This window comes from Genypterus blacodes, unplaced genomic scaffold (genome assembly GCF_046128005.1).
Source record: "Genypterus blacodes isolate CSIRO-AG114 ecotype Tasmania unplaced genomic scaffold, CSIRO-AGI_Gbla_v1 ptg000007l_1, whole genome shotgun sequence".
Lineage (NCBI taxonomy): Eukaryota > Metazoa > Chordata > Actinopteri > Ophidiiformes > Ophidiidae > Genypterus > Genypterus blacodes.
In genome coordinates, this window is record NW_027466821.1 from 4,077,996 (window position 1) to 4,105,748 (window position 27,753).

The 27,753-nt window shown below is 45.8% G+C and overlaps 3 protein-coding genes across 3 annotated transcripts; 2 read left to right on the forward strand and 1 right to left on the reverse strand.

Moving 5' to 3' along the window:
* Window positions 1-64: 64 nt before the first annotated feature.
* On the forward strand, window positions 65-20,467 carry lrmp (lymphoid-restricted membrane protein). Its single transcript, XM_076154376.1, has 40 exons — window positions 65-115; window positions 1,161-1,828; window positions 2,387-2,488; window positions 2,624-2,804; window positions 3,151-3,209; window positions 3,318-3,393; window positions 3,490-3,648; window positions 3,735-3,852; window positions 4,065-4,115; window positions 4,258-4,335; window positions 4,575-4,631; window positions 4,941-5,000; window positions 5,447-5,511; window positions 5,635-5,728; window positions 5,960-6,106; window positions 6,707-6,808; window positions 7,482-7,633; window positions 8,334-8,445; window positions 9,311-9,530; window positions 10,484-10,536; window positions 11,420-11,519; window positions 11,792-11,957; window positions 12,333-12,408; window positions 14,280-14,329; window positions 14,435-14,511; window positions 14,618-14,781; window positions 14,963-14,966; window positions 15,015-15,365; window positions 15,455-15,509; window positions 15,620-15,647; window positions 15,972-16,112; window positions 16,240-16,374; window positions 16,475-16,622; window positions 16,754-16,797; window positions 16,891-16,959; window positions 17,055-17,113; window positions 17,372-17,470; window positions 18,128-18,256; window positions 19,361-19,512; window positions 19,778-20,467. The coding sequence occupies exons 2-40, from the start codon at window positions 1,177-1,179 to the stop codon at window positions 19,918-19,920; spliced, it is 4,728 nt and encodes a 1,575-aa protein (XP_076010491.1). The 5' UTR covers window positions 65-115; window positions 1,161-1,176; the 3' UTR covers window positions 19,921-20,467.
* dnai7 (dynein axonemal intermediate chain 7) lies at window positions 20,389-26,440 on the reverse strand. Its single transcript, XM_076154388.1, has 16 exons — window positions 26,417-26,440; window positions 25,950-26,031; window positions 25,755-25,843; window positions 25,218-25,322; window positions 24,996-25,133; window positions 24,717-24,851; window positions 24,522-24,622; window positions 24,257-24,415; window positions 23,637-23,793; window positions 23,439-23,532; window positions 23,180-23,349; window positions 22,904-23,087; window positions 22,560-22,777; window positions 22,293-22,451; window positions 21,569-21,682; window positions 20,389-21,110 (listed from the first exon to the last, which is right to left on the reverse strand). Exons 1-16 carry the CDS (start codon window positions 26,438-26,440, stop codon window positions 20,835-20,837), a joined length of 2,205 nt encoding a protein of 734 aa, XP_076010503.1. The 3' UTR covers window positions 20,389-20,834.
* Window positions 26,388-27,691, forward strand: lyrm5a (LYR motif containing 5a). Its single transcript, XM_076154021.1, has 3 exons — window positions 26,388-26,473; window positions 26,781-26,849; window positions 26,948-27,691. Exons 2-3 carry the CDS (start codon window positions 26,805-26,807, stop codon window positions 27,158-27,160), a joined length of 258 nt encoding a protein of 85 aa, XP_076010136.1. The 5' UTR covers window positions 26,388-26,473; window positions 26,781-26,804; the 3' UTR covers window positions 27,161-27,691.
* The last annotated feature ends 62 nt before the right edge of the window (window positions 27,692-27,753 follow it).

Sequence of the window (27,753 nt, forward strand, 5' to 3'; positions counted from 1 at the left end):
TTAGTGAACACCCAGTAAGGTTTGAAATATTTGCCACAAACTCCGTGCGTGTTTCGCTCTGTGCGCGAGGACAAACACACGTTAACCTACGACGCGGAATAGTTCCTCAGCAAAGGTAACAAAAATACACACACACACACACCATCGGTCAACGGTAATTTGCTCAATTAAAGAAAGAGTTGGTCGTTATGTTTAGCGAATGTGTGTATTTTAGGTTTATTGCTCAGGGGCATGTGTGTGTTCGCATGGACTCACTGTTTTAAGTCAAATCAGTGTGACGGGCTTCTCACTTACCATTTCACACTCACTTTACAGGCTAAATTGCTTATTTATATCGACTGTGACCAAAGTTAATGTGGAAATCAAACGGTGTTATTGGATGTGTGATTAAGATTCAGTTTGACGCTGTTTTGAAAGAGAATTATCTGCGAAATGTAGTTTATTAAAGGAACTCTGGGAGGTAATTAACTCATTTGCACACCTGTCTCTGTCAGCCCCGATTTTCAGTGTGTTTCCATTGGTTTGATCAGATTCTCCATCTAGCCACTCTTCCTTTCTTCATTATCTTCTTGTCTTTCACAATGATAGATAGGTAAGTAGGGTGGATGGAAAGCAATAAAGAAGAGATTTGGATAACGTCTACTGTATGCCAAAATTAGTCAACCCATCAATCAACCTATAAGACTAAAGAGGAAGAGAGCTAAAGATTCTGATGGTGACTGGATTTGAAATTGCCAATTTCTAAGAACATTAGTTGCAGAACATTCAGTCTATTTCCCTTCATGATGAGTTTTGACAGTGATAGCAGCTCTCATAGTGAAATGCGCCCATCTGTTCACTACTGTTCTTATGTAAGACATCCACACAGACACACACACATACACTGCTTTATGCCTGCTCCTTTTCTGCCACAGATACTGTCGATGCACACGTAAATACTCTGATTCTACTCCGATGAAGATGCATGTTTTGATGAAACACCATAATCAGATTGGAATTAACATAAATCCACTTGGTGCATTGAGTGTCCCATTAAGTGTGTGTGTGCTTTCACAATGTGTAAATGAATAAAGGCACAATAATTATTTTATGTGGTATGAATTTTCAAATCACATTAAATAGATACATACTTGGCTGAATTTCCTTTCAATATTTTTCAGCCGCACCTGCAGCAGCATGGACTACTGCAACCCCCAGTCCCAACGTCGCCACAACCCAGTGGACAGCATCTGCCGGAAACTGCAGACCATCCAGTGGCGCGGTGACCGAGAGCCCAATTCACCTTTCCAGATCCCAAAGCTCTCCTCCAGCAGCTACGACAGCCCCCAGTCTGGCCTCAGGCACAACCTGGAGGCCATCCTGAAGAAAGGGGCCCTCCACAGAGACGAGGGGGAGCAGAGGGAGAGAGGGCGCCGAGGGGAGGGGATGTCGACCCCCAAGACTTCCCAGAGGAACAAAACGGCTCCCTCTGACCCTCTGTCCACTACGTTCACCCCCCCTACCCCATTCGTGCGCATCCCCCCTACGCCGGCTAATGTCACATACACCATCACAAGTACTCTGGGAGAGAGGAGAGGGGCTGATGGTGGTGACCTAAGACAGAGGTACTGCTCAACACCAGCCACCCAGTCCAAAGATTTTTTTCCGTTCCCACGGGGAGTCACGCCATTGCAGCCCGAAGGCATGAAGCAGAGCAGGAGCCCACCGCTGTCTTGTACCTTCGGCCAGAGCCGCAGCACCATTTCCTACAACCTCAACTTCCGCTCAGGGGAGTGTGAGCTGCCCTACCCAGCTCTGGTTGTCAAAAGACTGTCCATGGGAGATGGAGGTAAGGAGGAGCGTCCAACTTACAACCTGTGCACATCACAAGGTAGAGTGTTAATACATTCTCGACATATAGTTACATTTGTAGATTTGACTGTTGCTCTCTGATTTCTCGCTGGTGAAACTTTATATTTGAAACTTTTTCGTAGCAAACCATTTTTGTCAGTCTAGCTTTGATTTAGCAAAATGGAAAAATCAAAGCGAGTGCCAAAAGCTTTAAATGTCTTACAAGATTGAAGATTAAAATGTCTTTAGAGAAATCAGTGTCAATTTACCTGAATAAAGATTTTTTTTTTTTTTATGTTTGCTTTGCTCACTTATCTAAATAATGATCAGCTGCAAATCTGACCCTATAACCTTTGCAAATGTATGATTCAGCATAAAAGTTAAGCGTGAAGATACACACACACACACACAGACCTCACGGTGTGATTGTGCGTCACAGTGTTACAGATGCACGCGGTCCCTAAAGGAATATTTGTCATGTGCTTGGCTGCACAATGCGTTGCTTGACCTCTGCGTGTTTTTGCGTGTGTTGCAAATGCGCACACTGGATCATCAGGGGCCCCCGAGAGCAGGAAGGAGAACATGGCAGAAGTGAGCCTCATCTGCGAGGAGGATCTGCTCGACACCATCTTCCATGCCTGTGACACCCAGCGCCGAGGTACACACACGCACACACAGTTTTCAAGTGTAAATGCAGCATCTTGTGGAAAGCACTTCAACTTCAGCTTTGTGTGCTTGGATCTTCTGGCCCTGGAGGTTTTTGTAAAAAAGCAAATAATCAATTCTCCGCCAGGCAAAGTGTACGTGTCGCGCATCGTGGACTACCTGCGCCACACCACCAGCCGCACCTCAGAGGACAGCGGCCTGGAGGAGCTGTGCAACATGCTGGACCCCGAGCAGAAGGACGTCTCCATCGATTTGGACACGTACCACGCCATCATGAAGGAGTGGATTGAAGACTGCCGCAACAACGGGTACAGAAAAACCCCAACACGGCACAGGAAATGCTGCAGTGTTTTCTGTTCATCCTTTCAGAGAGGAGCCACTATGTTCTGTTTGAGTTATGCAAGTGTTTGCTGCTGTATGTAGGCGGGCTGCTGACTTTTTTCCCATAGTTTCAGCTCGGTGCATCTAAATTTAACAGCATGATCCAACAGCTCTGTACATATGAACAATTTTCCTATTGTTTCTGAGCTCTCTTACGCACCGTCATGATCGAATGGTACATGTTGCTGCTGGGCTCAGGTCTGCTTGCTAGATCTGGTAAAGAGCAAAGATCATGAGTTTGCCTGTGTGTGATGTTTCTCTGTTCGATTGCAGGGAAGAATCAGCAGAAGACCTAATGCAGGATTCAGTAAAATTACGAGACACCCTGGCCGGTGAGCGCGAACTCCCACTCACACACACACACTGATGTCCTTGGATCTAATGTTGATTGGAGTGGTGTTGATGCTGTGTTTGAGTAATACGGGGGCTGTGTGTTTTAGCAAAGAGATCCATGCTGCTCAATATGACATCAGGAAGCCTGGAGGCCTTTGGAGGAGACGCATCCAGAGCAGAATTGTAAGTATATGCATGAGATGAATCCACATCTCATGACTGGATGTGTGCTTGGTCTATAAACAGGTTTGTGTGTGTGTGTGTTGTGTTCCTCCTCAGTGAGACATCGGAGCTGGTGAACTGTGTGGCCGACCTCCAGATGAGCAACCACAAGCTCCAGGAGGAGGTGAGGAAGCTGAAGCAGGCGGTGGAGGACATGGAGGACAGCAACCAGAAGCTAGCCGAGGAGAACGAGGAGCTGCGCAACCAGGCCAGGGTGTACGTCACACACACGCACACATTCACACATGCGGTACTGCAGATGTGCTGTGAAGTTCCATGTGGTTGCGTCCATCTGATTTCAGCAATCAGCAGCTGGCCCAGAAGGAGAAGCTGCTGAAAGAGGAGGTGGAGGAGATGAAGGCGACGCTGAGCTGCACGGAGGAAGGCAGAGCTCGTGCCTCTGCACACAGCAAACACATGGTCAGCCACACACGCACAATCTCACACACTCTCACAGCTCATAGAGGATAGAGGTAACATGGACCATAATTAATACTCTTTACATACTTGGTTAATGAAATCGCGCTGTTTCCTTTTTTCTCCATTCTTCAGCTCTCGGAATATGTGTTAATGGAGCAGCGACTCCCACCACCCAATCAGTGCAATTGATTTTCTTCTTCTTTTTCCTTTAGGAGAAAGAGAACCAGAGTCTGATTGCCAAGATTACGTCTCTTCAGGAAGAGGTGAGAGGTGGTTGGTCAATGAACCAGCTTTGTTTCAGCCATTCATGGACGGGTCACACAGATTTCACTCTTTACCTGTTTGTGTTGTGGGACAAGTGTGGATGTGATTGGCTGCCCTGACTCCCCTCTGATGGCTCCCCAGAACTTCAAGGTCACCATGGAGATGGACGAGCTTCAGAGGAGAATAGCGGAGCTGTGTGACCTTAACGCTGACCTTCAGGTGCCTTTACTCCATTTTTCTCTCCTACTCCTGCTTAGTGCCTCACAGTCTCTGTTGTCTTTCTCTCTCTGCCACTATTGTATCTATCTATCTATCTATCTATCTATCTATCTATCTATCTATCTATCTATCTATCTATCGCTCTAGTTTGTCTATCTGGTTTGTTGAAATTCTCTAAATGTACTAACCTTAGACTTGGACAAGACTGAACACTGTAACCATGTGCTCCCTATTCTCAGGTGCAGATTCATTCCTTTGATGCTGTGATAAGTGAAAAGGAATCTCTGATACTTGAGGTCAGTGCCAAAGCAATTTGGCCACTCTATGCATAAACACAAAAGAACATGGAGGCTTTCATTGATTTACAGTAGAAGGGATTTGGTACATAGATTTGTCAGCTTCTTGAATTGATGTCTTTCAGTCATACACAGTTCTGTTTTGAATTCCACAGGATAGTTGTCACATTAATCGTACACCATGATGTTCTTCTGAACTGGGAATAGAGTTGTTGCTGAATAAGAATCAATATGCAAAACATTTCCAATCTTTTTCAAATTTTGTAGTTTTTACATCTTATTTGTCTATTTATTATTATTCTCTTACAGAAAAGCAGACAGATCAGGGAACTGAAGGCAACGGTGGAGGAATACTCTTCAGTCACAGAGGTTTGTGTTTTTTAAACTTTACATTTTTCATTAGCTGAAGTAAATCACAAGTACAGCATGTGGTGATTCATCAAGACCACCCACAATTCTCTCTCTCTCTCTCTCTCTCTCTCTCTCTCTCTCTCTCTCTCTCTCTCTCTCTCTCTCTCTCTCTCTCTCTCTCTCTCTCTCTCTCTCTCTCTCTCTCTCTCTCTCTCTCTCTCTCTCTCTCTCTCTCTCTCTCTCTCTCTCTCTCTCTCTCTCTCTCTCTCTCTCTCTCTCTCTCTCTCTCTCTCTCTCTCTCTCTCTCAAAAATTGTAGATATCATACTTTCTGACTTATACAAAATAGGAAGGTTTTCCATAGAAGCCGCCGTTTGAATCCACAAACAGGAGGAAACACTGCACTGACTGTCTGGATTCTGAATATCTAATTAGATTAACTGATTCTTCTTTTGTTGATTCTAGTTGCTGAGGGCAGACAAGAACAAGCTGGAGAACCAGGTGAAGATGATGTACCCAGACTTAGCTGGGTAAGTTAAAGCTGTTCGCTTCAGTTAACCAGCCTATTCTAGTTGATAGCCTGCATGTTTGTAACTCATTCCACCTTCACCTTTTTCTCACCTTCTATCTCTCCACCGTCCCCCTCCTCACAGAGCCGGCCTGTCCCTGTCCGTGGCCTACAGGTTGAACCAGAGCACCCAGGGATCCCTACAGACGGAACTGGCGCTTGCACAGTCGCCACTGGAGGTCAGCACTCATCTGTCTTTCTCCTCTTCCTTCTTTCTTTTCATTTATTTTTTATTGACTGAGGATTCATGGTTGTTTCATTTCGAGTTCAAGCCTTTTATGAAGCCATTATATTACAAGTCAATCGAGGTATAAATGTGCCTTAATTTCAATTTCATTCAGATGTGTGTTACTTAGGAAGAAACTGACAAAAAACACCTTCCTTGTACAATGTGCTACCATCTCCTCCAGGCTCAACATGGAGTTGACCATTTATCCACCACCATGAGCGTCGCCTCCCCGCTGGATGAGACCCTGGACAGGGAGGTGCTGCTGCTGATGCAGGGTCCGAGCCCTGAACACATGTCTCTGGAGTTCAAGAACCTCCTCTGCAAACTGGTAAACTGGTGTGATGGATGTGGATTTGTGAATGCAGCTTTGTTAATGACTTCATAACCAGGTGAGACTGAGAGACATCTGAACAATAAGTGTCTGTAAAGGCGTCACTTTGTTCCCATGTAAACCATGTTTTACATATGTTTTTTCCCTATTTGGGTTGCAAATGAATGTCAGATATTTCAATGTCACTCCGATGATGCTTGGTTATGGCAAAACCTGCATCACACACAGCAGAAGCGATGCTTGAAAATACATAAAGAATGAATAATGTTTTCAGTTTCTTTAACGATGACTTGAGCAACCTGGTGATTTGTGAGACATGACTGAGACTGAAGACATAACTTGGACATTTCTGGCTGCAAGTTGGTGAATTGTAGTCCTGAAAGTGACGAATAGTAAAGTGTGTATGTCGACCAATTGTTGAGGTTTTGGAAGCAGGATTGCAAAAGTATTTACAGAGCAACTTTTTGTGGACTTTAGTACGCCCGGGTGAACATAATCTCTGGTGTAGTATCTTGGGTGATCATACATATTACTTAAACAATTTGTATTCTGCTGTACGGTGTAGCATTTTGCAGTTTCTCTCTTTGTGGCATTCAGAAAAGGGATTTTGCAGCAGAAACCTCCTCGGTCCTGTCCAGAGTCCGGGCCTCGCTACATCACCATGCACAGCCAGGGGGCGACGCAGATGTCAGTCTTCAGGTCGGATACTCTTGCACAAACGTCACACACCCACACACAATATATTTTAATATTCAGTGTCACTCGAGGTCAGGCTAAGTTTCAGGTTCACAGTTTGTGCTGGGTTAAGGCTCAATAGGGCCATCTTGTTTTTCCTGTCATATGAATCACAGTTTTATGTAATGTGACCTCTATTGGTCTCTCTGTACCTGTTGCACTCTCTCCATTTCTCTATCACTGCCTCTTTCATATTTGTCTCTCTCTCCCACCCACCCCCTCTCCTCTCTGGAGATTGCTCTCTCTTTCCACATTATATAACTCTCCATCAGGCCCCTTCCAAGTGCCGTTTAGTCAGTGTGTTGTACCGTGAACACAGCCCACTCCCCTCCTCCCTCACTGTTACTTTCTGTTTCTCTCTCTCTCCCTCTCTCTCTCCCCCTCCCATGGCATTGTTGCCACTCTGCATTCATTAGCCACGTCCTGCCATACAGCAGTAAACATACCAATGAGACAGAAATCATTAGTGGAGTGCAGTTATAGCAAGTTTCTCCCCTCAACTGTTCCCCTTTTGACAGTTCTTTAGTCTGGCATAGAAACATTTTACGTTGGTGGATTTCTCCCTGGATAGTGACCCGCACACAGTGGCCTCTCACTCAAGAGCGAGCCTGACCTCCTGGCTTCCTCTCCCCAACAGACGGTGCAGGCCGAGCTGGATGCGCGGAGGGCGGACTGGGCCCTCAGCCTGGACCAGTTGGCACAATACACGGACTCACTGGAGAGGGAGCTGATCAAGATGGCCAGCAACATGAGGAGGTCCCGCACGGAGATCCTCCACCTCTCAGTCAGGTGAGCAAGTCTGCGTGTGCATGTGTGGCCATCGTAATAGTAAAGTGAGTACAGCAGGGAATAACACTTGAGTTGGGAGGTTGCAAGTCGGTGCGTCTGTCGGCATTTCTGAGGTTGCCGTCCAAGACCTGTCAAACTTATCCTGACCTCACTGACCTCATCAGCCAAGACCGGAACTAATCTGCCCGTGTGTGGATGGGTTCGCCTGAGTGTACGTGCCTGTGTCCATGTATGCACAAGAAGCAGCCATCCTCTCTGGGTACATAAAAGAGATGTGGTGTTAGACCGGATCAGAGTGTGGAGAACTGGTCAGGCTGACCAGCTCAGATTTATCAGAGCTGTATTACTTTTAAAAACTCTTTTAAAGTTGTCATGAATGTGTGACTGAGCTAAAGATCTGTATGAGACTTTGGGCATGATTGGAGAGTTGTACTGCGACTGAATCTGATTAAGAAGTGAAGGAATCGTTGCTGAGCCAGTCAGGGAACTGGCGCTGGTCACCCTGGGCAACAGAATGGGACACTGCATGGGCCTGCGAATTGGGTACAGTATGTCCACTACACAGTCCCCAGTGAGCTCTGTGTCTGTTGTGTCTGTGCTTTGGAAATTAAGAATAGAAAGTTCCCTCTACTATCCTGTCAATTGAGAAAAAAAGGGATCCTCCTTTTTTTGGTTAACAGCCTTTTGTGTCGTTTCACAGGGTGCAAGAGCAGGAGAACCAGAGGCGGCAACTGTGCGAAGAGCTGGAGCAGCTGAAGGCTCCCCAGGACAGCAGGGAGGCTTCATGCCAGACCCCTTTACCAGAGCCAGAGGTCAGAGGGAGGGACAGAAGGCCACATATTTATTAATCCTTAAAATAGAATTAAAAGGAATATGTGGGTGTTCTATAGGAAATATACATTTCAACTTGTTGCATCGGGGGATATTTGGACTCCAGTGCCTTTTTGGCACAAATCCCCCTTTTTTGCATATACCTGTACCCATGTGTGATGTTAACTCCTTCTTTAATGATGTCTTTACCCACAATGTCAGAAAAGCAAAGATGCACTTGATGTAGTTGAGTTTCTAAACATCTTGGCTATTTTAGTTTAATCTGAGGTTAAAGTATACACATTACAAACATTAGGAAGTGGAGTATTAACTGCTCTGTTAAACAGGGAACCTAGTCTTGGAACACAAATTTTCATTTTATTCCGTGTATGAACAATGGAAGAATATTAACAGGCTGGGAGGGGGAAAAGAGTTGCCACTGACATACGGGGCAAATACTGCGTTCAGACAGATGGAGTATCTGGTGGAAGAGTGTTGAGTGCGAGTTGGCGGCTGAAGTGGATATGTGTACCCACATAAACACACACTCACTCACACGCGCGTGGAGAGAATCAGACACAAGCACTTGCACACCTACGCATTGCTTCTTGCGCAAAATGCACTGACTCACTCTCAGACATTTCCATCACAGCCCTATTGTTTGTACTGTTAAACTAAGGCAACAAATGCTGCACCTTTCATTTGCAACGACTCAAATCTTTAAAGTTTAAACTATCATCCCTTAGCAGCAGTAAAGTGTACACTTAACTTAATGTCCCCCAAAGGCCAATGAGTGCATTTTGCAAAAGCATGATCGCGGTGGGAGATTCTGCTGTCGTGTGTGCTTATGTCCTTCTTTTGTTTTAGCCTGAAGAAGAATTGGACTGGGATGAGGAGTTTGCCTTCCGAGTTGTCCTGAAAAATGAGCCCCTAGAGAGGAACTGCAAAGCGCAGGACGGACAAAATGATGGCCCAGAGGAGCCGGGGGACAAAGCAGAAGAGGCACACATGAGGGACACGTCTACTCCCCTCTGTGCCCCCTCTGATGACGCCTGGCCGTGGCCGAACACAGCTGCACACAGCCCAGGTGAGCCGAAAATGATAAACTTGTCTTGTCAGCAGGCCATTGTTAGTTTTTTCCTCATACCTCGATGAATGTATGAGGAAGAACTTGAAATGGAACTTCTTCATTGAATAATACTGGCATACCTCCTCATGATGAAATAGCCAGTAAACACCAGAGCTAAACGGAGGCTTGCTCTCACCTCATACAGTCTGAATGTGGGCTGATAATCTGCATCTTCTAAACAACAACTCAATATTCATTTCAACTGAAACATTCTCTAAAAGGGTTGCAAATAACATTTTCACACTATGTTTTTTTTACTTAAAATAATGCCTATTTGGCATTTGTGTGTCCTTACCTGTCAGACCACAACCAAATGGGGTGGGATTGCATTCCAATTGCAATTATATATTTGGACACATCACATATTAGCAGGTGTGGTGCATCAGGCTGCAGGTCCACTTAGCGTGTGTGTGTGTATATGGTGAGGGAGACGACAGTGAGAGTGGATTGTCCCGCCTGTAATCCATGGAAGTCACAGGGTCCCTCAGTCACCCTTGAAGTACCAACACAGTACACACACACACACTGTGAGGGCAAACAAACTCTGCAGCCCCTGTAAGTGGACCCCTACCTTCTATGGCTGTTGTGGCCTAAAGGCTGTGGGTATGTGTGTGTTCACGCAGTATATGGAAGCAATTTCCTTCCTTAAGGTCCTTCTATGGCCAGGTGTCAACTTCAGTGAGTGCTCGGTAATCCCCGTTCCTCTGCATGCATGAGTGGCCAGGCAGGCAGAGAAACAGAATATTAGTGTGTATGTGTGCGTGCCAATGTCGCCGTTTAACCCTTCTGCCCCTCCTTCAGCTCAGTGCCTAACGAGGTGCAGTTAACGAGGTCATTACCACAGTTTTTTAATGCTTTAATAATTTTGCTCTGTCTCGTTTTCACCTTTCTTCTCTCTGTTCCCCACACAGATGCTGTCGACAGCCCTCATTCAGAGCCGGATGTCAACGGTCAGCCTTTGCAGGTAATTTCCACTCTGTTTGCAAGTCTAGAATGCCCTTGAGCAAGGCACCGAGCCTGCAGGCGCTCCAAGGCCAGGTGCCAGACGTGATACTACGTTGGCACACAACGAGGCAGGTGCAGATCGCATTTCTTGGTTAGGTTACCTTTCCCAGAAAAGGAAAGATAAAAACACGTCGGTTGTCACGATTTCTGGGCAGTGTAAAGGAAGTGGAAATGTTTTTTAAGTGTTGTTGGCCAACTTCAGGCCTTACTAGTTGAAACTAATTGCACAGTGTCAAACTTTGTCTCTCCCAGTCGCCCTTCTTTCACGCTTCCATTTGCCTAACAAATACCCTGCTTGCTTGTTGATCACAGTCTCTGGTCACAGACGCGACGCTCTGTCTGCTCGTGTCGTCGCTGTTCCCTTTCTTCTACAGAATAACACTCAATCTTCCCTATATAACAACTACATATCACAGAAATGAAAGACAATCTCTAATTTGAAATGCAAAATGTGTTGGAATCCAGTAGATTCCACTACATTTCAGAATTGCAACATTACAGCGTCCTTTCAAACACTCGTCATTGTTACATTTTTACACTTTATGGACGTTATCACAGCCGGGGATGCTTGCTTCTGAGTTCCATTGGAGATGACAGTAATTGATGGTCTTTTCTGCAATCTGTCGGTGGCGGTGCAGATGCTTTGTGCTGTGTGTCAGCTGTTATTTTGTCGCTTTCTATTGCAATATCTTGTCAATTGACAGATATTTGTTTCTATTGACTGAATGTGAGACTGCTGTTTGGTACATGGTTTGTGTGTTGTGCTTATTTGATCTTTTCACCCCCGTGCTTTTATGAATATTTATCACTTTGTGTGTGTGCGTGCGTGTGTGTGTTTCAAGGAAGAGGCAGCAGTGCCACCAAACACCCACTCACAAGCTGTCGGCGTTGGACACCCAAAGACGAACGCGCTCAGTGATCCAGCCCACTCGGAGAACGACAGTGAGCTCTCTCTCTCTCTCTCTCTCTCTCTCTCTCTCTCTCTCTCTCTCTCTCTCTCTCTCTCTCTCTCTCCCCTTCCTTCCTTCCTTCTCCCTGCCTGCTATACTTTATGCACTGACAAGTTCAAAAACAGCTGAATCCCACAACATGAACAATATTTGTGTTTCTTTCAAATCCAGAAAGAATTTCACTCTATTAAAGTGTATCACAGACTGTATGTACTCCTGTGATGCATCGATCGTCACACATTATAGTGACTCGTCTCATCTCAGATGCAGGGACCCTCGAGGCTTCGCGGTCTCACCCCGGCAGTCCAGCCCACGAGCTGAACACATTGCCTGATCAGGACCGAACCGTCACACCTGGCAACACACCGGAGATCGCCGCACCCGACAGCACAACAGCCGGGCCAGGAGATTGTGTCGCTCTAACAGAGAGGTAAATGAATAGAACAAGCCATTTAAAAGAATTATGACCACATTCTGAATATTTTGCATAGCAGTATGAACTATCTCTGCTTTTTTATGAATTATCAATAGCTGCAACAGGAGTCACCCTTCCATGGGTTGGGACGCAGTATTTGCTAGTCAAATGGTTGCTTTCCTATCTATGGGAGGAACTCTCACACTAATTCGTTTCTGCAGCCGTGCTTTGCATACCCACAACATCACTACCATCACCAAGGTTGTTCCCCGTCTCTGTCTGTCCCATAATATCACGGTCGTTTCCCTCCAGAAACAACAACAAAGTGCGCAAGATGTAACGACGCCTGAGATGAAAGTTCTTCTTAACCTTTGACCTTTCACTTTTAAGCAGCCATCCACCGAGCAGCGCAAACTGCGGAGGAGGAGAGGTTGACTCTACAACAGAAGACATGAGCGTCACGAAGGTGAGCAACAGAAGGAGGTAGTTGAAATGCACAGGGGGATACAACTTCCTCTATTCTCGTCAGTGCACTCTCCTCTCCACTTCCCCTTCCTCTTTTTTGTTCGCTCTCTCTCTCTTTCAGCCACATTGTGTGCGTCTTCGCGTGGTGGCAAGTAGGTGTATTTTGAAATAGAGGCGGGGGTTCGACAAGGAAGGCAAGGCGGGGGCTGGGTTGCCTTTATACGAGCTAAGGCGGGGGAAACCTGGCAACGGCAGGGAGGAGAGGGGTGGCTTGGCCTAGGGGGGCAGGAACATTTCAACTTAAAGGCTAAACTGTCAGGTCAGAGATTGAGGTGGCTGTCAGTTTCCTCGCTAATCGAGGAGGGGGTGACATGATGGACGACCAGCTCCCATGAGCCAGTGAGTCAAGTAAGTACGAAACATCTTATTATCGGTGTTTTCAGGTATTTGAAGTGTTAACTTGTTGGTTAAAGAGTCAAAGCTGCAGATTTTGGCTGTATTTAAGGTTAAACCAATACTGCGAAAGCCATTCTGCAGATATAAAAGTGTGCTTTTAAGTGTAAGAAGAAATAGATTTTAGTTCATCTGCTCCTCTAAAGGTCTGTCTCAGTCCATTTTTAATGCATTTCCTGTATGTTCCAGGGCTAATAAGTGTTTAAGGTGCATCTCCTTAATGTGTATTCTAAACAACAAAGCTGCTATGCTTTCGTGTTGGAATCGATGCTGTGCAAAGGTTTCCATGCTGATGCTTTGACCACAGTGCTGCTGGTTTGACACCTTGCTGAGAAATACTTTCTCAGGCTCTGTGTGCGCCTGTGTGTGTGTGTTGAATACGCCCTGTTACACTCCACACATGAAGAGAATGAGATGTAAAGGCAAAGATGAAGATTTGTGGATGTGTTTTCCTTGTAAAAAGAATCATTTGGATATATTCAAATAGACTTTGCCTTGTAGCTTTGAAGATGTTTCCATAGTTGTGTTAACTAGGTCCCTGCTTTATGTAAGAGCTGGTTAGTATGGACACAATTAATGTTAAGCTTCGTATTGATCATGGTGGTATTTACTGTACATCTGTAATACGCTATGATATTTGCTTGCAATATTTATGTATTTAAAAAAACACATTCATCCCATCAAATCTACTCTGATATCCAGATTTAAGATGTTCCACTGTGTGTGTGTGTGTGGGGGGGGGCTTAAGTGGCTATAGAGGGCGCTGTGCAGCCGGGGGGAGCAAACCTCTATGACATCACCCAGGTTACTTCCTGTTCTTGTTGAATCGAACCTGGAATACAAGTTACAAAAACTAGAGCTGCTCCCAGAACTTGTCGTCGCTTGATGCTTGGGGAGTGTTTGGCATCCCTGTTGAAACACAGTGGCCTTCCTAATTTCTCAATATGGATGTTATGTACAGTCATTACACAATGTCCCATTGCACAGCTCGTGGCACTCACCTTGCTGCTTTGTGCGTTTGTGAGTGTGTGTGCTGCCAGTCCGCCCCCACTACTTAGTACTGTGCCAGTGTTAAACGTTCTCTGAGCACCCTTCTCAACACACAGAGAAACATTCATGCAGCTGTGGGGCTCTCCACAAAGCTCCATGTTATATAAGGATTCGGCCCAATCTTTCTCTCATCCACACGCTGTTGCTTAGATTACTTCGCCGCCATGGGACAGGTCCGCTAAATGCATGCAAATATACATGTCACTGTGTGTGTGTGTGTGTTTGGTGTGTATGTGTGTCTTTTAATCATTGACTCATTTCCTGCAATGTAGGACAGAAGAATTCACCACAAGGCCACCTGCCTTTTTCTCACCCCCTCCCTCCTTCTCCCTCTCTCTTTCTCCCTCCCTTCACTTCTCCCCATCTCAGAGCCTGAGCCGGGACCAGTTGGCTGACAGATCCGCAGCGGTGGAGGACAGGTGAGTTGGTTCAGCCGTACTCGTGAAACGGGTCGTCCATGGTTAAGATGTGATTTGGCCACCATTGGAATTCAGGTGTTTGAAGGTGTGCAGTATGTTTTCCAGCGCAAGCCTGCTACCTGTGCTGGTGGAGGAGGAGGAGAGCGCGCTGGAAGGTGCTGCGGGGGCGACCAACATGGCAGGTATGAGAGAGAGAGAGGGAGAGGGAGAGAGCTGACCGTTTGTCCACGCCTTCTCACATCCACGTCTCGTAAGTTTGACCGCCCACGTTTCAACTTTTCCCTCCAGGGACAAACGAGCTCACTGGCAACACCGGTGGCTCTCCTCTCTCGCCGACCGGATTGTCCCAAGAGGGAGGCGGCATGGCCAGTTTGACCTCTGACCCCAGCCAGGCCAGTGCAGTGGCCACAAAGGACTCCAACCCCTTACTTGGCAAGATTAAAAAAGAGGTGGTGAGATAAGGATCAGACTTGTTTTTAATGTATTTCTTTGAGGAGGTTTGATGATGCGTGTGTGGGGTTAGGGTTAGGGTTAGGGTTAGGCCAATTTCTGTATTTCAGTGATGTGATTGCGTCATTGCTGTTTTCATTCAGTGTGACATTGTGACCTTTAAAGAAAATGTTGTATTTCCAGCTATGTGAGTGAGTTGAGTGTGTGTGTGTGTGTGTGTGTGTGGGTGGGTGAGTGAAAGAAGGAAGGAAACACAGCACACTTTCTGTTTTGGCTCTGCCGAGGATCAGGCTACCATTTAAAAGCGAGAGCCTCAACGCTGCCAACCGCTTTGACTTGCTCACCTTTCATTATGTAAGGAGCGCTGACAGACTGATGGAGTGTGCAGGGAGCAAGAGGAATGTGGCTGTTGAGGGCAGAGTGAGCACGGAGGGATTAGCGTTAAAAGGCGAGCTGGGGGGCGAGCGGGAGCAAGGGGAGGCACTAATGGATGTCCGGTTGACCCTGCAGGAGCTGTCGCGCACCCCCGATGCCCACAAGGGTCAGAAGGACCCGAGTGAGACCAGCGTGGTCACGGAGAAGGAATGTACGTATGGCACACATGAGCATTATATACTCTCTCTTTGTGATGCCTATTGATAGAAATGTATTTTTTTTTGTAATTTCCCTTTTTAGCTGAGAAGTCAATGATATCTGACAAGAGCGAGACCGGCAAAGAGGAGAAGCACAGGTAACAGAAATGGATCATAGTAATGTTCACAGATTATGTTTAAATCCATTTTCATGCCTGTGTGCGTTGCATATACATTGCAAGCCCTGATTGTGCTGTGGTCTTTGCAGCCTGTCGCCGACCGATAAGGAGATTGAGGTATGTTCACTATTCCATCTTGTAGTTGTGCCATTGTAGTTTCTCGACCTTTATGCATATATACATTTGTGTATCACTATCTTTTTCAAACATGCAAACTATTCACTATGTGAATCCAGTATGGGGGAGTAGTGAGGCTTTATATGTTCCTGTTCCTTCTAGCAGAATAATAACATGTTGTACCTCCGGCTTCAGCATATAAGGAAATGTGAGAAAGCAGTATTCATTGCAGCCATACTTTGCATTTGGCACCGATTGCTGACAACGCGTACACAGCAATGCCAAGACAGGAAAATAAATTGTGCATCTCTCTCTCGCCGTCAGACGGAGTTCCAACGCCTGGCGCTGGGCGTCAAGTGCGACATGTTCACCCTAGACAAAAGGCTGCGGCTGGAGGAGAGGTCACGTGACCTGGCGGAGGAGAACGTCCGCAAGGAGGTGTCCAGCTGCCAGGGCTTACTGCAGGTCAGTGCGTCTGAATGGGGTCAGAATGGAGAATCTGTTGCAATTTTTCTCCTGACAGGAGTCCCGAGTGTTTTGATGGAAATGCCATTCTTCGTCTCCGTCTTTTGTTTCCATCCCTGTTCTCCAGGCTCTGGCTCCTAGATGTGAAGAAGACAACCAGTCCATGGAAATCGTCCACAGGCTCCAGAAGAACCTGGAAATCCTCATCCAGTCCATGACCCGGGTGTCCAGTCGCTCTGAGATGCTAGGAGCTATTCACCAGGTGTGGGTCGTTGTCACGGAGTGTTTTATTCCCTGGACCATATTGTGGATAAGATGGTGTGGCTGATCATCTGGACCCTTGTGTTTGTGTTGATGTTCAGGAGAATCGCATTGGTAAAACGGTGGAGGTGATGATCCAGCATGTGGAGAACCTGAGGAGGGTGTATGCAAAGGAGCATGCCGAGCTGGTGGAGCTACGAGAGTCGATGTTACAGAACGAGAGATCATTCGGTTCACAAACAGATAAAGGTTTGGAGTCCAGTGCAGGTGGCATACAAACATGGGATTTGTTATATTTGCATGCATTTACTTGTTTGCTTAACATGCTGTCTATGCTGGCGGTTTGTGTGCATATTAAAGTCGAGATCTGTTCATTCCAGATGACTTCCGTGGCAAGAAGCAAGCCACAGCACAGTACTACAAGGTCAGCTGCTGCTAAAACGCACAGAAGCCTTACTCCACAACATCAACATGACCATAATAAAGTCTGACTATTGTTTCTTGTGTCCACTCCCAGTCGTCATCCCGGCGTGTCAGCATTTCGTCCATCCCTCGCTCTAGCGCAGGCAACATCCACTTTGACACGGTGAGGACTTCACTTTAACATTCTGTGTATCATGAAGTCATTGGATAGCTCTTGTACCTTGCTCTGACTGCAATTATTTAAATTTTCCGATACAGTCCAAATCGCCAGACTCCCTCGAGGCCGAGACAGAGAGACTGACCAGGCGATCCCCTTGGTAGGTGCCTGTATATGGATGCATGCATGTACAGTATATGTCTAACACCTGGTTTGTTAGATATTTGAACATGGTAATGAATGTATGCAGAGGTGGATGTATGGGTTGAAATTAAATCAAAGATCTGTTTCTAAAGGACTCAAGTGTTGCACACCAGCGCTGCCGTTGAAGTAACGAAGCCGCAGAGGCTTACGCTGCTATAACGTAGGGTTGTTGTTGTTGCTCCCCCCCTACTGTATGTGATAATGGTGGTTTCAGGACGGTGGCGGGGAGGAGCACAGCGCGGCCCCCGCTAAAGCGCTTTGTTAGCTCCGCGGCGTGGGTTGACACGGAAGAGCCCTCTCTGGTGATGAAGGGGTAAGAGCGGCCGGGCAGAGGGGCGCACTGCTCTGGCTTCGTCCTTTTTGAAAGTAGAACCAGATGCATAAAGATGGCCGCACTGATATCCATTACAAGGACCAAATTAGAGCTTCATGTTTAGGTTGATAATTCCAACCTGAGAAGAATCGGTGCCAGCCATCTTTTATGCATCTGGTCCAACATTGCATGAGTCGTGTGTTCACAAGCCTACATCCTCTTGGAACAGTTTCCAAATGAAGCTGATATTTCCTGTGTCAGAGGTCATGTGGTCACTCTTTTGGACACCACACACCAATTTGCTTTCAAATGTTTGGATGATGAGAGCAAGATGCTAATATGGAAACTTGGCTGAGCTGAAAGAGGCACTTTTTAATGCTCTCCAAATATGTGATAGGTTGTGTGGAAAGGCTTTGCCCGTTTGTTTTGATGTCTGAGCAGGAGGGTGCAGTCGCTGGGCATGGATTGAGTTTGTGTTTGTGGCGGGAAATAATTTTAAAGTCAAAGACATCAGTGTGAATTTCAGCGTTGTGTGTGTGTCTGGATCCGCTTGCGTGTGTAATTGGATGGCATTTAAGGCTGTGAACACTGCCTGTGTTTGAATATGTGGCTGCACTGTGTGTGTCTGTGAGTGCCTAACCCCACGTGTGACCCAAGGGCTTCCTGCGACAACGCCGACTGCCCACTGGAGGACGAGCAGAGGGAGCTGCCGGTGGTAAAGAGGAGGAAGTCCAGTCTCACTGAGCTGGGCAACAAACTCGCCTCCATCATTCTGTCACTCAAGACGTTAGTCTATAACTTAAAAAAAAAGCGCGCCGCTGGCCTACTGCAGTACCACTTTCTGCCAGCAGAGCTCACAAGGCAGCTGCATAGTGGAAGAGATCATCATTTAGTTGGTTTGGTTCCTGGTTATAGCGTTATAGTTGTAATCTGCAGTTGTAATCTGGATGTTTCTGCACTCATCTGTAATGCATCCTTGGATTATCTCACATATTGGTCTGGAACACACAGAACCTCCTAAGTGATGAACCTCTTCCTATATGCAGCCACTGATTTATTCGGTGCTCCAGGGGCTCAAATGCTTTTCGATCGACATAACTGTGAGGTCCACAAATGAGCTGTGACCTTGGGCTGTGACCTGGCTTTGAGATCAATGATTGGATGATTGGAACGCTTCCTTTACTAACACCTGAAAGCATCATTACGTATGTCTGCTGTGTAATCGAGTATTTTCTGCACGCCGCCCTTCTGTTTTTGTTGTTCTGACCTCCTTCTGATTTCCTCCCTCCACATCTGTCAGGAGTGAGGATGAGCTCTTTGTAATGCTGTAAGTGTGTGCGGGAGGAGAGGCCAAAGCTGGGAACTGTCCGAAACATAACACACACATGTAAGGGGGCCTGTGTGTAATGAAGCTTTCCACAGTTGGAGAGCCAATCTGAGGCAACCCTCACCCTCGCTCTCAAAGAAACAAATTGATTTGGCACAGAACTCCGACTGTGGACAGTTTCCAGGCCAGAAGTATCTGCTGCCCTTCACTAACCATGCAGTCAGTGCCCAAATCCACCTCCATGTCCATTTGCTCTAACCGTGCTGCTGAAAGCTTTTTGATTATGCTGCTGCTGCTGCTGCTGATGATGATATACAGTTCGAAGCAAATTGCCGCTACATATCTACCTTCCATCTACTGCATGTGTTATCACAAATGCCCTAAAGTCTTTGCTATGATGCTTTTTCCGCTGTTGTGCAATGATTTACTCTTTTCTCTAAGTGTCATTTTTGGTAACCATTTCAACCATCTTGCTTTTTTTCATGCCATTTGTCTCAGTGGGCATCCATCTCCTGTCACAACCCGTTGTAAATCTTTTCTTCCTTTTGGTTGTCCCTTTCTAGTCCAAGTCCCTCCCCCAGCCCGACGGTTGGAGACCCAGGGATGGCCCAGTCTCTGTCCCACAGCTTGATGTCCTCCAGCGCGTCTGCGTCGGCAGGAGCCAGAGGCGGCAGGGGACTCTGGTTGTGGTTGGCCATGTTAGTGGTGCTGGCAGGTACACTGGATTTCTCATTTGAGTTTAATTTTAAAGCTGTTTCAATTCAAAATCAAAGTGTTTTTTGTACTAGGCGATAATGGCACAGCAGCAACTTTGGCTGACTGAAAAAAACTGTCGTGTTAAAAAATAATTGAAAAAAATCCTGAGTCTCTTCCTAGATACAGATGGGTTTGTGTGAGTGCTTGTTGGTCTGGTGGCCTGTGACAGTTTTTGGCATAGATGCTTAAGATTGCTTTACCACTTCACGATTCACCTGCTGCAGGTCTCTTAGCGCTTCTGGCCAGCCTGGTGATGCAGCCCGCGGTGGATGCTGCCCCTGTGGGGACCGGGGACTCCTGGATGACCATCCAGCAGCTGCTGTGGCCCTACACGGGGCTGCGGTACAACGGCCAGCCTCCTGTCTAGCCAGTGGAGACCCAGGGTGGATGGTGCTACCACCCATCAGCCTCCTGTTGAGATGTTTGCCCACTTGGGACAATGAAGTGAGAAAAACGTCCCACCCCCATGCGGAGGGATGTTTATTGGTGCCTGACATTTCCTAGATAGACGGGCTGTAACAGCATAGACCAGGGGATAGTCAACCCTATGGAGGAGTTTATGCATCACATCACGATTTGCTTTAGTGTATGGTTTCTTTATGTATGTGTGTGTGCTTGCGTGTAAAGAGACATAATTCTTAAAGTTGGCAGCCATCAACAAATGTCTTCTAGCCGCACTGCTGGCAATCATGTCCCCAGACCCAACACAATCTGTACATTCAGGCGTTGCTGCTCGTCATAGCTGGCAGCACTGATGTGATCCCGCAGCACAGTTATGTATGGAGAAGCCTCATGGACGATGAGTCAGATGGTGCCATGGGGCTTTTTGAACACATTTCTTGATTATGGATCAGTGAACGCACTTGAGGACACAGGACCCGCCAGCCTTTTTATTGGAATTATTTCCAATTATTTCCATTAATCAATCCATCAGTTGAAGAGGACTTTATTTTTAAATATTCAAAGTCTAAACACTGGTAATAAAATCATTTTGAACTGTTTTTAAATATTATATATTTATGAGTTTGTTAGTTTTGACTTGTGAGTTGTGAATATCAGTTTTGTTAAATTATAAATCAACATTGTTACAGTGTTGACACCAAAGGGTTTTTATTGTCCATCTTCAGTTCTTGCTGTGGTTAACACTGATTTCAACTTCATACACTTTTCTATGTTCCAAAGAAGGTGAAACTTTGCACAAATAAAGTAGCCAATTATACAATACAAGAGTATTTTCATTGTGTATCCAACTGTCCATCTCTACTTCTGATTGGTCACAGATTAAGAGTAGATAAGCGGTCTTGTGTTACACAGCAGACTCTGCACTGTGTCCACAAACAGATAATTAGACTTGTTGGTCCGAGCTATGGCCTCTGCACTCATGCTGACCCGCAGCATGTGGATGAACGTAGAGTGAAGCTCGCTGCCGGGACAGTGCTCGGGAGAGAAAGCTTCACTACCCTCCAAGATCTTCAGTTTCTGACTCCTCTGAGCCCCCAGTAGGTAGAGATTCCTCAAGTCGTCTGGCGCTGGGGAGGGGCCGTGATGCTCACATACCTGGCCAAGATCAGGAGAGGAAAGGAAAGTGATGGTGCAGCCTATTGCTGGGTACCAGAGACATTATTTAACCTCATTGTGACAGTATTCAACTCCCATCTTCCTCATTCTGGAAGATTATATCTGTTTGCCTGCCTTCCTGCTTGGTTGTGGGTGTGTGTGAGAGTAAATGTTTGTGCGGATGGCGCCTGGGTGGCACTGTCAATTCCCAGCTGTGGTGCATTGAGTTTGGCTCAGTGTTCAGTTGTCTGCAATGGCAGGTGGGAAGCTGGTGAGGCATCATCTGTGTGTATGTGTGTGTGTATTATTTTTCGAGGAGATGAGTGGGAATCCACACCCTTCTCTGAGTAATGAAGATCTAGCTTGAAAGACTTTAGTGCAGTGCCACTTCAAATTGAAACAAAACGGGGAATGCCAAAACCAAGCTTCAGTGTGTGTGAGTGTGTGTGACAGTGTACCTGCATCACAAGATGCTCGGCTCCACACTTGGCATTCCACCGGCTCCACGAGAAAGCACAGGAAGAGGAGAGGAGGGCCATCTGTTCGTAGGCAGCGTGCTCTGTAAGTGGGTCCTGAAAGTGGCGAGAAACACACACATCACCTCTCGTATCCAGCTGGAAAAAGTGAGAACTGTAGCCAAGTGATCTGATATCACATGATACAGCAAAATGAGACCAAATCCTTCACTTGATGGTGAAAGATACAAACCTACAGGTTAGTATTACAAGAAATTGATTACAGTGAGTGCACACAGCAAAACTCAACATTCTCAATCTGAATCTGAATTGTTTTCTAACCTGGCTTGTTTCCTATGCTGTGTTGAGTGTCGGACAAATATACTTTCAAATAATGTTTGGAAGGAAATAATTATCGTGTTCTCCTCCACTTCTCGCTTTCTTCTGATTGACAGAACGATGTTGTAAAACTGGTTTGTTCGTACGGCACATCAATCATTCGAGTCACACTTAAATGGAAAAGAGCAAGTTTACTTTAAGGAAACTTTACTTGACTTGTGTCCAACTGTGTCTATTTCTTATCAGATCACTCAAAAATTTATGAACCACAGACTATCAATAGGTGCTTATTGTAATTGCGTCAGTAAACTGCATTATGCAATGATTTACCCACTAACTACGTGCTAACTAAGTGCCTCATGTTTGCCTCCCACGTGGCGATGCTCACCTTGCCACAGGTGTTGACGTATTTGTCGGTGTGCTCGTTCACAAAGATGTTGATCCCAGAGTTGATCATGGCTCTCTGCAGGGCGGGGCCACTCATCCATTTCCCTGTGAGATGGCTGAGGCCGTTCTGTTGCTTCGACTGCAGCATACACCGGTTACCCTGTTACTCACAAACAAACACAAATACAGCAGCAGAGTCCGGTATGATCCGCTGACCTCCTTTTTCGGTTGGTCCTTGATTTTCTGTTTGCTTGTTTCGTTTCCTCACCTGGATAGTGATGCTGAGCTGGATATGCCCCCCGCTGATGGTGAAAAGGGCCGAGTCCTGCTGGTCCAGTGGTCGGAGCTCCCAGCTCTGGAAGGGCAGGTTGGCATACGTGTGCTGCATGAGCGTGAAGGCATGGAAGGAATCTGTTTTGAAGGAGATCTTGGCCTCAGCCTCCTTACAACAGACCTCAGTGATGCCATCTCTCCTCCACTGCTTCCCTGGGTGCAAAGCCAATTACGTTATCCACTACTTTTTGGTGCCATTCATTAATTCCCCAGATCTGCCTTCATATCTGAGGAATTCATTGATGTTGTGACAATGTAGATTGAATCCGTCTGTCCTACCTTTAGCATCCCAGCGAGCCACCTGTGGACTTTCCAGGAAGACCACAGAGTCAGGTAGTCTCACAGATACACCAATAGGAGGGCCGGTGATGGCGCCGGGGTCGTCTAAGCTACTGGCGAAGGAACTTTGAATCTGGGGAGTCTCCACTGGGTAAGGGAACTCCTGAAGCCCTGTGTCTAACACCTAGGAATAGAGAGGCAGATGTGTAGGGACAGATAAATGTCCCGGGTCACACCACCCGAGGGGCCTATTCTGTTCTGATCCTTTCCATTCACCTGTCTAATTTCCCAGCCGTTGACGTGGCGGGCTTGTGGCGGGAGGCGGAACAGATCAAAGTAGAAGACCCCACCCAGAGGCGTGTACTGTAGTAGGTCCACTACCTGGACAGTTTCACCACTGTCCTCTTCATTCAGCTCTACTTGGGATGGTGTGAAGCCCCCGTCAACTAAGGAGGGAGACAACAGAATCATCTGGGACAGGGTAAGAACATTGACAGTTTAGGGAAGTGCTTGCTTGTCAGGCAGGGAATGTTACCAGAAAGTGCCTCCATCTGTGTCTGTATCTGTCCAGCTTCATCCTTCACAGAAAGTCCACTTGTTCTGAATGACTGTCCACTCAATGCACTCCGCTAAATTCAAAGGCCACAATAATGAAAGTAAGACACAGGACACTGAAACACAGATGAAATCACCTTGAATTTATAACCCCAGCCCAGGGTCCAAACCGTCTCACCTTCCTCCCTTCAGACCATTGGATGGATTGCACTTCCTCTTCTGCCTTTGGCTGCGCCGAGTTCTCCGTGTCATCTCTAGCCTGCCTGTTTCCGTCTTGCTCTGCCTGCTCGGGTGAATCTGCATCTGCGAGAACCTCCTCCACGCCCGAGAGAGACCTGGGACCGAACAGACAAGATGAGGCGGTAAACTGGAACAAAGAGGATGTGGTTACGTTAAGTTACCAGCCGTGTCTTGAGAGTTTGACGTAGGAGGTGGATACAACAGTGCCAGTAACAGTCAGAGTAGTTGTAGCAGCAGTACTACTTTGAGCCATGAAAGTTTAGTACTTAAGTATAAAAGAGTGTGTCAACTTGTTCTTGTTTCATTTGCTTGGTTTTGTTACAAAATCCGCATTCTTATGGGTAGAAGGTGTTTCCACTAAGACTGCAGCAGCTTTACATTTGAGTGCTTTTGCATTGTGATATCTAATTTCACTTAAAGTACTTCTTCCACCACTACCTAACGTCACAGTAGTATTTGCTGCACCAGTAATGATAAAGGAGGAGGTGTCAACAGCAATAGTACAGACTACAGTAATAATACACAGCAGTATTTATAGCAGTAGTAACAGTATCAGACCTGCAGCTGGGTGTGTGTACTCTAAGGTGAGCTATCCTGGCCAGCGTGGACAGGTGGTCATAGCGTGTGTGGAGGAGCCGTACGGCGATGTCGCTCACGACCAGCTGTTTGGGCAGTTCAAAGCCCAGACCGACTTCCTCAAAGTGAAAACCTTTCAACCTGGATTTAGAAGATGAGCGTGACGCATTACACCAATACAGATGATCCATTACGGGAGCAGTGAGTATGTACAATCCCCCCCCCCCACACACACACACACACAAACCTTGGATTCTTCTTGAGGTTGGCCCAGAGACACAGCGTGTTGTTGTCATCTTTGACCACAGCCTGCATGTTGCCTTTCATGTCAGTGTTTGCACTGGCACTCTGTCACGAGGCAGAGAAACAATGAAAAAACAAGGCACCATCATTGTGTGTAGTGGACAAAATCTGTGGCTGTATGGAGTGTGTTCTCTCGTACCTTTAGGATCTCCTCAGCGGCAAGGTGGTGTTTAGAGTGGATTAGCTCCTGCAAACACATGAGGGTCTCCTGGTACTTCAGACCCTCGGCTGAATCTGTGACATCTCTGAGGAGGCCCTCCAGCTCCTCCACTAGCTATCAGAGGCATTTTGTAACAAAACAATGCAATCGATAAATAACTGTCTAGGATTCAGGTTTTCTCATGATCCGATCCCCAAGTCCCTCAACTAGTCTCTTGCACGTACTATTAAATGACTTCATCAGAATTCACACACAAACCTGTAGAGTGAGCTCACACTGTTTGAGCAAAAGTGACATGTTGACCTCTGGGTCATCTCTCCACAGGCTGATGTATGTGTTGATATCCTGCTGCACTGCAGGGTCTGGAATGTTGTCACAGCGCCTGTACCTCTCCCACTGTACAAAGACAGAAAAAACAAGTAGTGTCGTTGCTCCTGAAAGTTTTATTGATGTGTCACGATCATGATGCAGAAACACTACCTTGGCTTTTTCTGTTGCCTCAACTTTCCATTTGGTTACTGCAGCACAATTATGCTCCAGCAGATGGTGCAATTCACTCAGTTCTCCTTCTCTGCGTTCTTGGTCCTGCCAGCACAAAGCAAATCTCCCGGCAACAATGTACATCTCTGTTTCCATTATGGGACCATCTCTGAGATCTATTGCCGCACTCTGGACCTCGGGGACCTGTCTAATTCTAAAACAGGAGCTGCCTGGGAGGCTGAGCTCGGACTCCATCTAGACATAGACTGGTGGCACGAAGTCATACGCAATCTACATACTGTCTCGTCCTGTGCTCGTCTCGCTCTCATCCAGTTTAAGGTCGTATACAAGGTCAATTTTTCTAAATCCAGACTGGCCGAAATGTACACAGAAGTATAGGGACAAATGAAATGTTTGTTTCAATAAAAACAAATACAACGAGTTGTCTGTTTTGATCATTTCCAGTCATCAAACTACAAGCTCTAATAGTGCAGTTATTGAATCGCATTGGTGTATAGTATCCAAAAAACAACGTACCTTAAACTCGAGCATTTCTAGCTCCTGCTCCTTCCGCTCTCTTTCCTGTCGCTCCTGTTCTTGTCTCTCTTGCTGCAGACGGGCCTCTCCTGTTTAGGAAAATCACAATATGAGGCCTTTTTCAACACATGCTTGCAGATGGACTCATGTTGTCATTTTAATTAATAGAGCTAAATAGTTGATGTGCAGATTTACCTTCCTCTTGCAGCCTCCTCTCCTCTTCCTCCTTCTGCCGTTGCGCCTGTGCCTTATTCATCTTACCCCCTTTTTTGGCAGACTTGAAACCAGATTGTTTAAAATGATTAAGATTAGGATTAATGAAGATGTCAGTGTCTGTCCGGCAGAATGGGGAAATTAGTATGAGACTGAAGAAAAGACAGGAAAGTTAAGGTGGGGCTATTTTGAAAGGTAAACATTAGAAATAAAATTAGTTAAACTCGTCTGGTTTTGTCTTTAACTAATGCAGAACTTAGCTGTTAGCTTACATTCGGCGTCAAAATGATAACATTCCGGCCTCTTTTTTGGATAAACCGTGAAAACTCACCATTCTCTGACTCACTGACTTCTCAGCGTTCGAAGTAACCATAGAAACACCTGCGCATGCGTGACTGTGAATTTGTATTTGCGACACAAAGGAACAACTTACGACTGTGTTTACTGACCAGCCTCGCGCTGCGGAGAACCATTAGCAACATTAGAAGGGCGAACAAAGACAGAAGGTGATGCCCGTTTGTATTCTTAAACAGTTTGATTATTAATTAAATGACTAAAGAATGCATGTATCCATCATTATCGAAGCTTGTGTGTATTGTTTAGTAAATAAACCGTTATAGCTATTAAGCCAACGGTAATTTAAATGTTACGTTCCTTTTGCTTGTACATACATGTCAAGGATTAACCAGTGACCAGTTTAAGTGGTGACTGAAGGAAGAATGAGTTGGCTACTGCAAATACCGTAATGTCTTTCAGGACAGGAAATGCTGTCTTGTCTGAACACTCTTCTTTTTGTTTTTGGCATTTGCTCAGTGTGACCTCCGTACCTGTTTTGATATGGCCAACCCTTTAAAGGGTGATGTCATCAGGCTGTATAAAAATGTAAGTAAACCCCACAACAGTTTCAAAACATTACACATGCAACACGATGATATGTTATGTGTTTTAATGGCATCTATGTTGTTCTCATGCCTAAAAAGCTGCTGTATCTAGGCCGTGAATACCCCCAGGGAGCAGTGTACTTTAGGGATCGCCTGAAGTCAGCCTTCATGAAGAATAAAGACGAGACGGACCCTGAGAAGATCAGAAAGCTTGTGGGCCGTGGAGACTTTGTCATCAAGGAACTACAGGCTCTTTATTTCCTGAGGAAATATCGAGCCATGAAGAAGAGGTATTATGAACCAGAGAAATAGACACATCAAAGTAAATACAAGCTGCAAAAATACCTGAGCAGTACGGAAATCCAACTGATAGATGTCATTCATACTTTTATAATATACATGCCTTTTCATAGAGAATTCAATGCTTTAAACACTGCTGAGGAGACAATATATAAACTTTATTTCACTATCTCAGCATTTGGCCATATAGAAAGGGAAATGAACGATTTATTTGGACAGAGTGCCAGAGAATGATAATGAATGGGATTGCAGTTACTACAAAATGTGCACTGTATTTTCTAAATGAATTGTACCGTAAAGATCAGTGTTTTTCAGCCAGTTCAATTATTTGTTAGTATCATAGAAAACCTGTTAGCTGTGAAATGTATTTTATATTTCATTGTACAATATGTATATCTGTAAATATGGTCAAATGTCTTGAAAGCAGGCCTTATAATAATATGACTGTGTGTCATGACGCATCAGACGAACAACAAAACAAAGGTTGCACTATTGCGTATTTAAACACAACATGTCCTGTGTTTAATAAATTCTATAAAATCACTTGTTGTTACAGTAAATCAATTCCATCAATTCCATTGTTTGAATTAGATTAATAGTATGAA

Coding starts and splice junctions, on each gene's coding strand:
- lyrm5a (XM_076154021.1), top strand. CDS start 26,805: ATGGCCAACCCTTTAAAGGGTGATGTCATCAGGCTGTATAAAAAT. Junction 26,850..26,947: donor TCATCAGGCTGTATAAAAAT/GTAAGTAAACCC, acceptor ATGCCTAAAAAG/CTGCTGTATCTAGGCCGTGA.
- lrmp (XM_076154376.1), top strand. CDS start 1,177: ATGGACTACTGCAACCCCCAGTCCCAACGTCGCCACAACCCAGTGGAC. Junction 3,853..4,064: donor CTGCACACAGCAAACACATG/GTCAGCCACACA, acceptor TTTTTCCTTTAG/GAGAAAGAGAACCAGAGTCT. Junction 15,648..15,971: donor CGACCGATAAGGAGATTGAG/GTATGTTCACTA, acceptor TCTCGCCGTCAG/ACGGAGTTCCAACGCCTGGC.
- dnai7 (XM_076154388.1), bottom strand. CDS start 26,440: ATGGTTCTCCGCAGCGCGAGGCTG. Junction 23,350..23,438: donor ACAGATGGAGGCACTTTCTG/GTAACATTCCCT, acceptor CTCCCTCCTTAG/TTGACGGGGGCTTCACACCA. Junction 22,778..22,903: donor GGCTCGCTGGGATGCTAAAG/GTAGGACAGACG, acceptor CTTTGCACCCAG/GGAAGCAGTGGAGGAGAGAT.